Source organism: Mobula birostris, chromosome 9 (genome assembly GCF_030028105.1).
Source record: "Mobula birostris isolate sMobBir1 chromosome 9, sMobBir1.hap1, whole genome shotgun sequence".
NCBI lineage: Eukaryota > Metazoa > Chordata > Chondrichthyes > Myliobatiformes > Myliobatidae > Mobula > Mobula birostris.
The window spans coordinates 118,396,919-118,413,769 of record NC_092378.1 but is presented as its reverse complement, the minus strand read 5'-3'; the positions used below and the strand labels follow the sequence as shown (position 1 = coordinate 118,413,769).

The window sequence follows — 16,851 nt, the reverse complement described above, 5'->3', positions numbered from 1 at the left end:
CAGTTCTGCTCAGAAGTTATCCATCTGCAATATTAACACAATTTTTCACTCCCTGCAGGAACTCGCTAATGCTGGAATTCGCCTTCAGGTCTGAGGAAATAGTTCTCTACTTCACAGCTTATAAACGCTCCTTATTTGTTTTCTTACTCTCCAAATTCCTTCATTAACCTGTCAATAGAATAACTATAAACAGAAGAATCACCATGACATCCTGACCGCACCCTTTCAGAGATCTTCCCTTTGTACTCACTCATCACTCTCCACCAATTCTGCAACCTGTTTTTATACTTTCCCTGTTCTGATAAAGGGGCTTTTACTACAAAATTTCATCTTCTTGTATTTCCACTGTTGAGCATTTCTGGCAGTTGCTATTTCTATTTCAGATTTCCAGCATCTTATTTTCAAATGAAAATGTCATACCTAATCGTGTGGATCCTCAGTAGAAATGCCCAGTCCAATTTAGTAATTGGAATGACTTCACTCTGAAATTAATACTAACTTGATGAACTATGACTAGTTTTCACTTTTGGATTGAAAAGGGCTGAGAAAATCAGCACCATGTCATTTTATTTCTGGGCACTTAAATGCAGGCTAATTCACACAGTTTAAAAACGGAGAGTACATGATGTACCAACGTAAAGTGCTTTAATTAAATGCTAAATATTTGTTATTAAACTGCATTGGTTTCACAATTTTATCAAATACAACCCACAATTCATGCAGAATATCAGGTTTACAGAATATGATCTAGTAGAGATTCTCTCCATCCCAGCAAAGAATCAATGACACTAGAAACGTGTATGTTCCTTTTTGCACAAATGCCAACCCATCCTTGCTCTACTTGGCAAACATTCTGAAGAACATACAGGAATGGCTAGTTTTCGACAGTCTCTAAAAATGACAATATGTTAAAATCAACAGAAAAGTAATAAATTACATCAGTAATCAGCGATTTCCTCCTAAATTTACTTTACCAAAGCTGGCTGAACTTGAGCAAATGAATTATTTGCAGAAGTTGAATTGAAGAGTAAATAGCATGGAAGCTAAAAGCATAATCACTTACACAGATGTACCCAAAATCTATTTTCTTTTTCCATGTGCAAGTCTGTAGATTTAACAGATAAAATAGCAAATATCTATTACTAACCAAAGCTTGCTCCATGCTTCAGGAAATGGCACAGTTCTTCCAGTAGAATATTCAGTAAGGTCTGAACAAAACCTTCAGCACTACATGATTTTGGTAGATCTTTGAAAGCTGTCTCGTTTACCAGGAATTTGCAGCTTTCATAGAGATCTCACGTCCCTTCTAAACCTCTGGGGTTGACTCAGTTCCAACTCCCTTCTGTTTATGCACATTTTCCAATGAAAAAAAATATTTCATACATGCACAAGATACCGAGGGACTATTAACATGTTAAAATTACTCATACATTCTCTTCAAGCACATCTTTTTTAAACACTGTTTTATTGATCTTGTCTTATTGATCTTTGGGATTGATCATCATTACATGATTATCGTAATATAGATGAACTGTACTTATTGCAGGACTGTTGGTTCAGAAGAAACATCAGAAATTATATTTATAAACTAGCTATGTGGAATTTTTAGCTTGGTCATTTATGCATGGAGCTGAAAGAGATGGTGGAGATCTTAAATGGGTATCTTGCATTTGTATTTACTCAGGAGACAGACAGAGTCTATAAAAGTGAGGCAAAACAGCAGTAAGATCATGAACCATATTCTGATCACAGAGGAGGAGGTGCTTGCTGTCTCGAGAAAAATTGGAGTGGATAAATCCCCAGGGTCTGACAAGGTGTGTCTTTGGACATTGTGGGAGGCTAGTGCAGAAATTTTAAGGGCTCTAGAGAAGTATTTAAAATGTCCGTAGCCAGGGATGAGGTGCAAGAGGATTGGAGGATAGCTGATGTTCCATCATTTAAGAAAGGCTCTAAGAATATGTAAGAAAATTATAGGCTGGTGAGCATGACATCAGTGGTGGGTAGTTATTGGAAGGTAAGTCTAAGGGACTGTATATATAAATATTTGTCCCACGTAGGAGGTTGGTTGAGAAGGTTCAAGCACTTGGCATTCAGGATGAAGTAGTTAATTGGATTTGATGTAAGTTTCGTGGGAGAAGACCAAGTGGTAACAGATGGATGGATGTCCCTCTGACTGGAGGCCTGTAACTAGTGGTGTGCCGCAGGGGTTAGCACTGTTGTTTGTCATCCATAGTATATCAACAATCTGCATTTGCAGATGACACTAAGATTGGGGGCTTAGCAAACAGTGAGGAAGGGACCAGTGGATCAGGTGGAAAATAGGCTTAAAAATACCGGATGGAATTTAATGCAGACAAGTATGGAGTGTTGTACTTTGGGAGGACAAACCAGGGTAGGACTTAAACAGTGAATGGCAGGGCACTGAGGAGTGTGGTAGAACAGATCCATAATTCTTTGAAAGTGGCATCACAGGTAGATAGGGTCATAAAAAGAGCTTTTAACTCATGGCCTTCATAAATCAAAGTACTGAATACAGGAGTTGGGATGTTATGTTGAAGTTGTATAAGATGTTAATGAGTATTGTGTGCATTTCTGGTGACCTACCTACAGGAAAGGTGTAAGATTTAAAGAGTATAGAGACAAATTTGAGAAGGAGGCTGTTGGGACATGAGGACTTGAGTCATACGGAAAGGCTGAATAGATTAGGAATTTATACCCTTGGGTGAGGAGAATGAGGGGAGATTTGATAGAATATACAAAATTATGAAGGGTATAGATAGGGTAAATTCAAGCAGGCTTATTCCACTGAGGTCTGGTAAGACTAGAACTAGAAATCATAGTTTAAGGGTGAGCGGTGAACTGTTTAAAGAAACACGAAGGGGGAACTTCTTCACTCAGAGGGTGGTGAAAGTGTGGAACGAGCAGCCATCGTAAGTGGCAGGTGTGGGTTCAATTTCAACATTTAAGAGAAGTTTGGGTAAGTACATGGGTGCGGGAGGTGTGGAATGCTACGTTCCAGGTGCAGGTCGATTGGGACTAAGCAGAATAATAGTTCAGCACAGATTAGATGGGCTGATTGGTCTATTTCTGTGCTGCAGTGCTCTATGACTTCCTTCTTGTGAGCTAAGTTTGGGCACACAGATAAAAGATGTATGATTTCTGAAATACAAACCCAATAGAACATAAAATTAGAACATTACAGCACAGTGCAGGCCCATCTGTCCCTGATACTGTGCTGACCTTTTAAACTATTCTGATCAATCTAACCACCCCCTCCCTACATTGCCTTCCATTTTTCTATCATCCACGTGCTGCCAAAGTACAACACTTCACACTTCCCCAGACTGAACACTAATTGTGGTTCTGCAAAAATTGAGATGACAAAAGACACAGATCTCCTTTGGAAGTAGATTGCTGTTGTCCATGAACAGGGAACTTCTTTCTTTCCAAAAGAACTCTGAAGTCTTCAGGTAACCAAATGTTACTGTTATTACAAATTTGCTTTGGACAGATCTGGAGGCCTTGAGTTAAAACAGGCCTACTGTCTAACTTGCACCATGAAAATTCTATTCGCATTGTGGATATCAAAATGGGGAAAAAAAATCAGTATTTCTCCCCTCTCTCACCCTCCCCTCCACAAGTCCTCCATCAAACCATCCACCACCACAACAGCTACAGTTCCCAACGCCTTCCCACACCGCTGAAACTGAGTTTTGGACAATATGCACACTTTCGTCAGCTATCACTGAAAGCAGCCACACCAGGCAGCAGATCTACAAACCCTCAATACAGAAGATGGAGCTGACAAAAGGGGTACTTATCGAGCAGTAGGGCAACTAAACCAAATTGGAAGACACTCAAAGGGAAAGTACAATATTAATAGTTTGAAGAGATGTTCATTAACTTGCATAGACTTTGGATTGCTAATGCAACAATATAGTGGGTTTACAGACTATGTGAAGTACCCCTAATTTACAGGGCATGTCTAGAAGGTGTAGAAATAGTCACAGCAGCAAATGGACTATCTGATTCCTCCTCTTAAATGAGAGGCCTCTATTTCCACATCAAAATGAATAAGGTGCATGAAATTTTGTGTTGTATTCCTAGTTTTCACATCATGAATACATAGACTAATGATACTCTGAAGAGATAAATGATGAGTGAAACTTAATAGGTAAGCATTGAGTCAAAGTTAGGTTCATTCACAACATCCTAATTATTGCTGAAGTATAGGAGCTGCCCCCAACATTGGTAGTAGTACTTGCATCTGCTTGGGTAGTAAACTCTGATTTCTTTTCCAGACCTTTCTTAGAACATAGAATAGTACAGCAGAGTACAGGCCCTTCGGCCCACAATGTTGTGCCGACCCTCAAACCCTGCCTCCCATATAAGCCCCCACCTTAAATTCCTCCATATACCTGTCTAGTAGTCTCTTAAACTTCACTAGTGTATCTGCCTCCACCACTGACTCAGGCAGTGTATTCCATGCACCAACCACTCTCTGAGTAAAAAACCTTCCTCTAATATCCCCCTTGAACTTCCCACCCCTTACCTTAAAGCCATGTCCCCTTGTATTGAGCAGTGGTGCCCTGGGGAAGAGGCACTGGCTATCCACTCTATCTATTCCTCTTTATTATCTTGTACACCTCTATCATGTCTCCTCTCATCCTCCTTCTCTCCAAAGAGTAAAGCCCTAGCTCCCTTAATCTCTGATCATAATGCATACTTTCTCAACCAGGCAGCATCCTGGTAAATTTCCTCTGTACCTTTTCCAATGCTTCCACATCCTTCCTATAGTGAGGTGACCAGAACTGGACACAGTACTCCAAGTGTGGCCTAACCAGAGTTTTATAGAGCTGCATCATTACATCGCGACTCTTAAACTCTATCCCTCGACTTATGAAAGCTAACACCCCATAAGCTTTCTTAACTACCCTATCCACCTGTGAGGCAACTTTCAGGGATCTGTGGACATGTACCCCTAGATCCCTCTGCTCCTCCACACTACCAAGTATCCTGCCATTTACTTTGTACTCTGCCTTGGAGTTTGTCCTTCCAAAGTGTACCACCTCACACTTCTCCGGATTGAACTCCATCTGCCACTTCTCAGCCCACTTCTGCATCCTATCAATGTCTCTCTCCAATCTTTGACGATCCTCTACACTATCTACACCACCAACCTTTCTGTCATCTGCAAACTTGCCAACCCACCCTTCTACCCCAACATCCAGGTCGTTAATAAGAATTACGAAAAGTAGAGGTCCCAGAACAGATCCTTGTGGGACACCACTAGTCACAATCCTCCAATCTGAATGTACTCCCTCCACCACCACCCTCTGCCTTCTGCAGACAAGCCAATTCTGAATCCACCTAGCCAAACTTCCCTGGATGCCATGCCTTCTAACTTTCTGAATAAGCCTACCATGTGGAACCTTGTCAAATTCCTTACTAAAATCCATATAGATCACATCCACTGCACTATCCTCATCTATATGCCTGGTCACCTCCTCAAAGAACTCTATCAGACTTGTTAGACATGATCTGCCCTTCACAAAGCCATGCTGACTGTCCCTGATCAGACCATGATTCTCTAAATGCCTATAGATCCTATCTCTAAGAATCTTTTCCAACAGCTTTCCCACCACAGACGTAAGGCTCACTGATCTATAATTACCCGGACTATCCCTACTACCTTTTTTGAACAAGGGCTTTGCAAGTGCTTTGGGATATTTTATTATGTCTAAGGTAGTATGTGAAGCAACAACTCACAAAGAGCAGTGAGGGGAGAGGAACTCAGCAGGTCAGGCAGCGTCAATGGAGGGAAATGGATAGTGGACTTTTCAGGTCGAGACCCTTCACCTGGACTGAAAGATGGAGAGGAGAAAGCCAGCATAAAAAAGGTGAAGGGAAGGAGTGGAATAAGAGTTAGCAGATGAGAGGTAAATCCGGGCATGGAAGGATGATTAGCAGATGAACAAGTGGAAAATAGTGTTAAGTTTTGTAACTCCAAAACAAAAAACTAATTGGAAGAAAAATAAGGGAGAAGGGAGATAACTCAGGTACATTTGTTTTTACTTTAAGCAAGGTGCCCGTGTAGTAAATATTAAATTATCCCATTCAGGCCTAAAGATTTAATCACAGAGGAGGATCTATTACTCTTGTGGCATAACATCTTTTCTGACGAGGCGGATCACCCTGCTTGGCTGATGAGACTTGCGGCAGAGAAGCACTCTCAGGTTCTGGGGACTTCTCCATGGCAGTCGTAGTAGTTGACTCAGAGACTGGAGGGAGTGGCTCTGACAGCTCTGATCACCTTTCTGCTGGACATACTGGCATCCCGAACAGTACTTGGCAAGTTTCACTGGGCAATGTGGATCATAATGTGTGAATACAGTGTCTGACATCACCATTTCCTTTACCTTTTGGAAAGTCACCTCACATTGCTTTGTCCATTGCCATTTCTTCCTGATCTATAGTAATGAGTTCAAGGGGTGGAGCACAGTAGCCACGTTTGGCAGGAACCTGTTATAGTAGTTGATAAATCCTAAAAACTATGACATGTCCTTTGGCCTTGGAGCATCCACCACTGCTTGAATGTTCTCAGCACACTGGTGTAATCTTTGTACATTAATGGTGTGACCACAGAGATGTTTGGTTTAAAGAATTCACATTTGTTGCATTGTGCTGTGAGCCCATAATCTTCTAATCTCTTTAACACTGTCTTGAGTAACAGTGATGTCATCCAAGTAACACCGAGTGCCTGGAGACTCTTGCAGTACTTGGTCCATATCATTTAGGACTCTTCCTCCACTTCCATCTGTAGGTAGGCCTCAGCTTGAGTCCAGTTTGCTGAAGTGTTTCCCTCCGGAAAGGTTTCCAAACATATTCTCTATCCAGGGTAGCAGGTATTGATCTATTTTCAGTACTCAGTCGATGATGACCTTAAAATCACTACAGACCATGACAGACCCACTCTTCTTGGCTATTAGGACCACTGGTGTTGCCCATGGGCTCCACTCAAACTTAGAAAGAATTCCTTCAGCCTCCATGCGATCTAGCTCACTGGCCACTTTATCACGAATGGTATAAGGAACTGGACAGGCTTTGCAAAAGATGGGTGAAGCATTTTCATTTGACACTATTTTACCCTTGATATGTCTGAGTTTTCCAATGTCATTACTGAACACCGCTGTGGCATCATCCAGTACCTTTCTTAATTCATTTTCAGTTGACTCTATTGCAGGGGATGTGACATGCAAATGATGAATGGATCTCCAATCAAGTTGCAGTTGTCTCAACCAATCATGGCCCACAATGCTGGCCCTCCTGTTTTTACCACATGCAGGCCCAATGTGACTTGTTGGTTGTTGTATTTCACAGTTACGAATGTCATTCCCACAGGAGTTATCTTTTCTCTAGTATGTATCTCCAGGTTTTAGTTCAGTATCTTTGAAATACCATCCCAACCAAATGATTAAAACAGTATTCAATTCCATTTTAATTAATTTGCCATTTGCTTCTGGCGTAATTCATATTGCCTGTCCATTGTTAGTTTTACATTTGTAAATCTCAAGGCTATTCAGTCCTGTGCCACTCTCTTCATTATCAGATTTTTTGTCAACGGCATGCAGATTAATGCTCTTTTTGAAACTGCAACATGACTTTTTATATTTTTCCTCTTTCTTGTTCAGTCCATTTATTTTTATCTGCTCGGCATGCTCATAGTATGTATCCTATGTTTCACATTTAGACCTGCATTGGTCTGGTGTATGTGAAACTCTGCCACAATGGTGTTGAATCTGGCCAGTCTTTGCTTAGGCATTGTAATTTTGATCACGCTCACTTTCTTTCCTGACTGCAACTCAATTGCGTCTCTGTCTGCTGTTTCCATTGATACAGCTATTTCAGCTGCTCTTTTATATGTAAGTTGTGCTTCAGTTAGGATTTGAATGCTTCCTTGTAAGATTCCACAAACTAAACAATCTCTCAGTGCAACATTAAGCCCATCACTGAACTGGCAATGCTCAATCTCTTCAATTCAGCCACATAGGCTGAAATTGACTTGATTCTGCTTATGAAACCTAAAGTGTTCTGCAATGAAACAAGGTGGTTAGAACCCCAACAATGGTTTTGGTTCTAAATGTTTCTGCATTACTTTCACAATATCAGCACAGTTCATTTCAACTGGTTTGGTTGGAGCAGTTAAACTTCTAAGCAAACTATGTGCCTTTAAACGCAATGCACTTAGCAAAACTGGTACTCGTTTCTCATTAGCCATTTCATTTTCTTTAAAATACAACTCGATCTGCACCATATATAATACAGGTTTCCCCCGCCATCCGAAGGTAGAGCGTTCCTATGAAACGGTTCGTAAGCTGAAATGTCGGAAAGCGAAGAAGCATTCTCATTTATTTATATGGGAAAATTACGTGAGCGTTCGTAGACCCAAAAATAACCTACCAAATCACACCAAATAACACATAAAACCTAAAATAACAGTAACATATAGTAAAAGCAGGAATGATATGATAAATATACAGCCTATATAAAGTAGAAATACTTTCCCACAATCATTACTGATCTGTTCTCCATAGCGAAAATCTCATGCAAGCGCCGTCGGCAGAAAATCTCACACAAGCACTGTTGGCAAGAACACTCTCTCCAGTAACCTTCAAGCTATGAAGCTGCCAAATCATACCAAATAACACGTAAAAATACACAGCCTATATAAAGTAGAAATAATGTATGTACAGTGTAGTATCACTTACCGGAATCGGGACAGCGCTGAGCAGACTGATGATGGTGTGTTAGACTGAGTCGTCGGAGTTTGGGTGGTGCAGTGGCCCCCACCCTCCAGGCCACCAACCGATACCAATCCGTGAAACATGCAGGGGTCCAGTGGCAGCCGGGGGGTACACAGCACATCTTTAAGAAAAAAGCTGAAACAAACATGCTAATTAATTAGGTGCTGCCCGTAATTGTCAGTCCAGATCAGTGCTGATTTCCAATTGCGCCATCTCTGATTTGGGCCGACAATTACGTGTCGGCGGCACCTAATTAATTAGCATGTTTATTTCGGCTTTTATCTTAAAGATGTGCTGTGTGCCTCCCGGCTACCTTTGCATTCTCCACGAATCGGTATCTGTTCGTTGCCTGGGGGTTGGGGTGGTGGTACACTGGGGTGTCATCTCGTCATCTGTTTCCATTAGAGCAGGCAGCTCATCATCTTCTATCTCTGCCCGCCTCGATGTCGAAGGTCGAGGTTCGTCGTCTGCTGTGGCTGATGTGGAAGGCTTGCTTGACTGCTGAGCCTCGCGCATCTTTCTATCACACAGTTCAAGGACTCAAACCATCCTGCAAATATCTCCTAAACTGACGTACCCTTTCAAAATTAAAGTTGTACTTTATCATTACTCATTCGGTTTCGATTGTTATCCTTTTTTCTTCCAATTGCATCAGCTCTTCATCCGTCAGTTCTTGGTGATGGGATGCCAAAACCTCTTCAACATTTTCTTCGTCAGCTTCCACAAGCCAAACTCACGTTGTCCTTACTTCGTTCACCACAGTCAAAACGCTTAATTATGTCTAGTTTTACCTTAAATGTAACACCCTTACGAGCTCTTTCAGGCTTTTCCAATACCATAGAACTCATCTTGCAAACGGCTGCTCACAGGCACGTGTTAAAGCAATGCCGTTCCAAATCCGGGGGAGAGCGGCTGCTCGGGGTGCGCCGCCTTTTATCGCGCACTGAATTTTTTTTTCGTAACAGTGAAAGCACCTTCTGAAAGCGAAAACAGGGTACTAATGTAGGTCTTTCATAGCAGTGAAGTTTCGTAAAGCGAACGTTCGAAAAGTGGGGGACACCTGTATCCAGTTATCTTTATCAAATGTGTCAATTTTCAATGTGGCTTGCCATTTCTGCTCTTTTTAAAAAATGATTATCACCCGGTACTCACCTTTTATAAACCTGTGAATTTGTCCGTTTTCTACCTTTTATTAAATGTGAACGTCTTCTCCCCTTGCAAAGAATCATACGGTGTGCTGCTTTTTATTTTTACTCGACCACTTCTCACTGCACTTTAAAAAAGCTTGAGTGCCTAACTGCACTTCTTAAAAACTCTAATGTCTCACTGTGCATCTTGGGTTGGTTTTAAAAATACCTCATCATCACCGTTATGTTGTGTTACTCCAAAACATAAAACTAATTGGAAGAAAAAACAAGAGAGTCAGGAGATAATTCGTGTAGGTTCATTTTTTCTTTAAGCAAGGCACACACACTTCATATGCTGACATGATGATGTATGCTATTTAAATATGTACTTTTACATAGAACTTGTGGTGTATAGTGTAAACAATGAAGAAAGCTAATAAAAGAACATATTTACAATATTACTCAAATATTACTGAAATATTAAATACACAACAAACAGAGATGCATATACACTGGACCAATGCAGGTCTAAATGTGAAACTTGCAGAAAATGCAATAAAGTAGGATACATACAAAGAAGCACAACAAATAGGAATAGTGTCAGAAGCTGGGAGGCAATAGAAGTGATAAAGTGACGATGGAATTAATAGGAAGGGAGTAGAAAATCAAGGGAGGGAGTTGAGGACTGCAGTCTATATGGGGAGGGGAACTAAATTGGTGTTATAATTAATGGAATTATTATTAATAATATACTCAGAAACTGTAGTTTAGAAACAGTTATCTCCAAAAGAGGTGAAATGAGAACCTGGCTACAATCACCAGCAGTAAGCTGTGATTGAATATTGCAGATGATTGAATGGGCCGAATGGCTTGATTCTGCTCCTATGTCATATGAAAGACTGATGAAAATTGAAAGCCATAATGAGGCTCTGACCTGCAGGATTTAGAGCTCATGGAAGTGTCACTCAGTGATCCAGATAATCAATCCTATAAATCAGATCTCTCAAGATGTGAGGATGTGTCATAAGCACAAATTAACTCTTGCAATTTACAACAGGCAAAATATTATATACATATCAAACAGGTAAAATAGTTATTCTGGACTCTAGCAGTGTAATATAAATGCGCTAAACTGGTATGTGTAATCAAGAAAATGCAGTCACCATGCTGTACAGTACCTGCTGTTGTTGTATCTTTCTCTTTTGCAGCCATTTCCTCTACCTCAGCCCGCCGTCGAAGCTCAAATCTTCTGGCAAATCCCTCCTTAGGTTTCCAAAGATCCTGAAGGAGAAGTGGTTTTTCATTGTCCCCCAAAGGTCTGAGACACTCTGTTTGCCAGCGTTTGTCATTCCCTTCAAACCTTCCAATTACATCACATAGAAGGTACTCACAGGCAGATGTCTTATTCACGGAGTACCGTTCAAGGGCTTCTTTGACCAGCTCCTGGGAACTTGACCTTGGTGTGGCAAGGACACTTTTGTAGTTTGCACCATTGCAGATTTCATTGCCAAAGATCTTAAGTATACCGGGTGCAGAAAGCTGGATTGAGAGCTCTGAAGGATCATCTAATATGCCCACTGGAATATCAGCTGCTGACTTTCGCTCACGGTAACTTAGCTTCCGATATAGAACCTGTGTGAAAGTACGGCTCTGCCTCTTCAGTTTGCTCTTTGATGGCTGGGACATATTTGTTGTCAATTTATTAAACATGCTGTCAGAAAAACTTGTTCTGAAACTTGGAAAAAAAAAGGAAATTGGCTTAATAAAGTAGGTTTAAGTGACTTCAACCTCACTCAAATAATCTATATAGCTTCCCCAACACACCCAATTTTCCAAAATGTAAGGATTGCTTTTGGAATTCATCTACAATCCAATACTCAGTTACAAAGTGCAAATTTATTGTCATAGGCATATATACACAGGGTATAAACGTGAAAATTAGCTTTTATAGCAGCAGTACAGTACATTATAAGATGAGGGCAAGAATAAGTTAACATAAAATTAAATTAACAAATTATACACAACTTACACTTATGTAAAATAAACATAACAACACGGACAAAATTGAGAGAGGGGAAAATAAAATATATATAGTCTGAGACAGTGTTAAGATTTTTCAGGTCAGTTCAAGAATCTGATGACAGTGGGGAAGAACATTGAGGTGTGGGTCTCAGGCTCCTGTATTTTGTCAAGTTAGCAGGCTTTCCAGGATGTGACTAGAGCAACCAAGCAGTGTTTCAGTTGCAGAGTGTTCCTTTTTAATGACACTGGAGGAGAGAAGGAGTAAAGTTTGTAACATCTAACCCTACGTGAGTACAATTTTCATCCACTAATGTTTGTAAAGGCCAAAGCCAGCATCTTAGGACTTCACGACAAAAAATATCCTTTCAGCATTGATTCTGATCTTCAACTTTACTATTTCTTAATCTGAATTAAATGGCTCATAGTCTTGCCACTCAACTTGAAATTACATCCACTGCATTATACAGGTAGCCTACTTCAATCTTTGCAACATCACTAATGTCCGATTATACCCAAATTATCTGCTGCTGAAATCCTAATCTATGCTCGTTACCTTTAGGCTTCCAATGTCAACCTCCCATCTTCCAACCTACTGTACATCATCCATATAACAAGTTAATCTAACTATGCTGTTTATCTCCAATTCATTCTTCAGTATTGCTCAATAACCTATATTTCCTCCTGGTCCGTATACACATTTATATTAATCTTGAAAAATATCCTTGTCCCTCCCTACCTCTGTGACTTTTTTCTGTTGTATGATTTTACAATATCCCAGCTCTGGTCTCTTGATCATTAGCACCTGTGCTTTTAGTCATATAAGCATTGATATGGCTGAGAAGATGATGTCTTGATGATAGACATGAGAAACTGCTGATGCTGGAATCTGGAGAAAAGTTTTAAAAAACTACTGGAGGAACTCAGCAGACTGAGCAGCATCTTTCTTGAGATCCTGAAGAAGGGTCTTGGCCTAAAACATCAATTGTTTATTAATTTCCACGGATGCTGTCTGACCTGCTGAGATCCTCCAGCATTTTGTGTGTGTTGCTCTGGATTTCTAGCATCTGCAGACTTTCTTGTGTTTAAGATTGAGCAGCATCTGTGACGGGGAAAGGAACTGTTGATGTTTCAGCTTGAGTCCTATAAAGTTAACAATTCCTTTCACCCCATTCTGCAGCCCACCACAGATGTTGCACAACCCACAGTGTTTATATATTGTTTGAAACTTTCTTGTGCTATAGCAAATTTTCACAAAGCAACTTTTCCTAACAAGGAAGCAGCTCACAGCCTGGTATTTTGTCATTGAATCATGCGCTGCTGTCAGTAGTCAGCCATGAAGCTAATTTGTCAAAAGTTAGCCCTTTTAAGGATCCTCTCTAATAAGCCACACCAATGCAGTACTTGGTCTAGTTTCTGCAACAGTAAGTAGAAGCACAAGAGAAATGAAGGACCATTTAAGAGTCATAAACTTGTCATATTCGTGGCAAAGATGTCAGCCAGTGGTGTGGTCCTAAGGAGCATCAAGCACTGCAGAATGAAGTACCATAAGTATATCAAGATCAGGGGCCTAACACTTCAGATTGTAGCACCTAAAATATCCTTCCACCTGCATCACTCAAATCCACCTCCAACTTATTGACAGCCAGACAGTTACTGTATGCCTACAAACACAAACTGCCACACTCAGAGACAGTCACAGGGACTAACATACAGAGGCAATTATGTTACTGTTGCACTTAAAAAAAACTTCAGTTAAAAGAAATAGAAGCACCCTATTACTGTACTGTAAATTGTCAGTGGAAAAAAGCAAGAGCTTGATATAAAGTTGGAGTTGACTTCTTTATTTGTACTTACAAAATAGAAATTTGGGTCACTTAATTTTGAAAGCATCAGGGTTTCCTATATGTAGTAACTGACAGGGGAGTGCTATTTCTTGTACTTTATTCAACCCCACTATCTCTTGTTCAATATACTTCAGTGTCAGATTTCTTTGGATAGGTAGTGTCTTGCTGTCACTCAAAAGTAATACCTTAGGGAATGTGCATTGGTCAAATGTCCTGCACCCTGGCTTTAAGGTCAATTTTTTTTTCTCAAGTGGGGGGAAAAAATCAAAAAATTGCAGATGCTCTAAATCCAAAATGAAACTGGAATATCTTAAAATAGGCAGTAGGTCCAAAACAGTGTCAACATTTCAGGTCCATTGTCTCCTGAACTGTCACAGTGATGCCCAATGCAAACCTGAGGAAAAACACCTCATTTTCTGGCTGTGATATTGCAGCCTTCTGGACCAAACGTTGAATTCTACAGCTTGATTTCTCACTCTCTATCAATCATCCATCTGCATTATCAGCTTAGTGTGTTTTTACTTCCATCTTTTTTACTTTCTGTAAGAGTGGAGGTGATGCCCAGCCTGATTTGCTGGGCTTGTGCTCCTGCATTATGCAACTCTCACACTCTTTATGTCTATGTTCTCACACTCATCTGCTTCCTTTTACCCACTGCACAGTTAACCTTGTTTACAGTTTATCCGTATAGTCACCCAGGTTTTACCCTGTCAGATATATTAACCTCCTGCAGCTTTTCAAGCTTCTTGTCTCCTTTTCATTTCTGACCTCTCTGACCTGACGGCTTGCTCTTCAACAAGTTACGGTATTGTTTGCACTGTTGTAACTATATGTTATAATTATGTAGTTTTTGTCAGTTTTTCAGTCTTGGTCTGTCCTGTGTTTCTGTGATATCACACCAGAGGAATATTGTATCATTTCTTAATGCATGCGTTACTAAGTGACAATAAAAGAGGACTGTGTGTCCTCATAATCTAAAAATGTCAAATCTGCTTTTCTTAAAACACATGCGGCCTGACCTGACGAGTATTTTCTGTTTTTGTTTTAGATAGATGTGCTTTTACCCGGATAGTAAAATAGTTGTCATAGGCATGAATCATCAGTTTGTGAACATATTTAAAAATCTGATTACATGAGAGCACATACCATTTTGCAGATACAAGGAGTGGCCTCCAGAAAGTAACCCCATGATTGTATATTTTGTTGGTTCCTTGAACCATTCACATCACTATTCGAAACTACAAATGACGAACATTAAGCAGCTCCACTAAATCTGCAAACAAAGCAAAAGTAAAAAGACTGCAATATTGCAAATTGGAAGTGGTTGTCAATGTGCTTTCAAATTAACATGAAAATAGCAATAACTGAAGGTAAAAATTTGAAGTACTATTAAAAGTTTACAAATGGTGGATTGATGGTTAGAGTCTATAAAGGATATTGCTTGCTCTTTCCTCCCTTTTTCCTAGAGTACATGTTGGTGAAAGGCTTTGAAAGTACTTTTACCCTTTCATAAATCACCTGTTAAATATCAAAAGACTATTTGACTATTGATAGACTATTTAAAATCTGATACAATTTTTAATATTTTGTTATTTATGCTGGATATGCCAGTATCACTTACTGATGGATTGAAACCTGGCCTGGATGCCAACTCTGGACAGAAAGCAAGGACTGCTACCTATTATTTTTAACCAAAGCATACAATATAAGAGGAGGGAGATTATGTTAGAACCCTATAGAACCAGAAACAATTCCACTTAGGTCACAACATAAGTACCGTCTGGAGTTCAGCTTAATATATTTCAGGGAAGATGTGATTGCATTGGAAAAGGTGGAAAGAAGATTTACAAAGATGTTGCCTGGGCCGGAAAATTGCAGATAGGAGGTAAGATTGGAAAAGCTCGGGTTGTTTTTATAGAAACAAATGGGATTGAGGAGAGAGAAAGACAAAAGAAAGTGCAGATGTTGGAATCTGGAGCAAAAACAAAGCAGAGCGCTGGAACAACTCATCAGGTCAAAGTAGCATCACTGGAGGCAAAAGGTAAAAGTCAGTATGTCGAGTCGGGATCCTGCTTCAGGTCAGAGATGAAGGGTGGCTTTAATTGAAGGCTCTTGATAGAGTAAACAGTAAGGGCTTATTCCCCTAGCAATGGGTCGAAAATGACAGAGCATCAGTTTCATTTGACAGAAGCATCAGAGGACGAATGAGGAAACACTCTACAAACGTTTGTGAAAAAAAACCCTGATTGTGGTCGAGATTTGGAACTCGTAGCCTGAAAAGATGGTAGAGATAGCGACCATCGAAATACAGTACTAAAACCACCACTGGGTGTATTCTTAAGAGACCATGAACTCAGATGTATGGCCGAAAAGCTGGAATGTTGGATTCGGATGGTGAGATTTGATTTTGCAGTTCGCAAGCACTCAATAGATTGAATGGCCCTCTTCTGTACATAACTTTTATATGATTTTATAAAATAATAATAAGTAATATAGTGCAGATCGAAGTATTTTTAAATCATAATGATTTGGGGATTAGAAACAAGTGTAATCGAATTAGTATTACAAATCATCTCCGCATTGCAACAATGCAGCTTCCGGCGTTGGGTTTGCTGGATCGGGAAATTTAAAAGAGGACTAAAACTAAAACAAATCCAAACATTAAAAAAATGCTGCCGTAACTTTTGCATAGTGTGGAGATGCAACTGCCGTCTGCTTCTGTCGATGCAAGTTTGGATTGGCAGCAGACCGCAGTTCCATTTGACCGAAAGGCCTGGACCGCGCAGGGGCGGTTTCCCATAGCAACGGGCCAAGCCATTTCTCTCTCGCCTGTTCCTTCCCGGCCAACTATCTATCTTCTTCTTTAATCCCCGTCATTCCCCCATCGTTTTTTTACTAAACAGCTTCCTCTGGTATTTGTTACACCCGCTCACCTTTTATATTTTGCGTCTTTTTTTCCGTTTATTTTGCCTCTTAATTTTAGCCAGGGCATTGCATTTGGATATCTCCTCTAACTCTCCCATGTTTTCTTTTTCTCACATGCATTCTCCTGTT

The 16,851-nt window shown here is 40.2% G+C and overlaps 1 protein-coding gene across 1 annotated transcript in view; it reads right to left on the bottom strand.

The window, feature by feature from the left end:
• Window positions 1-11,617, bottom strand: part of radil (Ras association and DIL domains) — an 88,781-nt gene extending 77,164 nt beyond the window's left edge. The window contains exon 1 of the mRNA XM_072268694.1: window positions 11,110-11,617. Coding sequence (XP_072124795.1) covers window positions 11,110-11,617 — 508 coding nt within the window. The remainder of the gene's footprint in view (window positions 1-11,109) is intronic.
• Window positions 11,618-16,851: the final 5,234 nt, after the last annotated feature.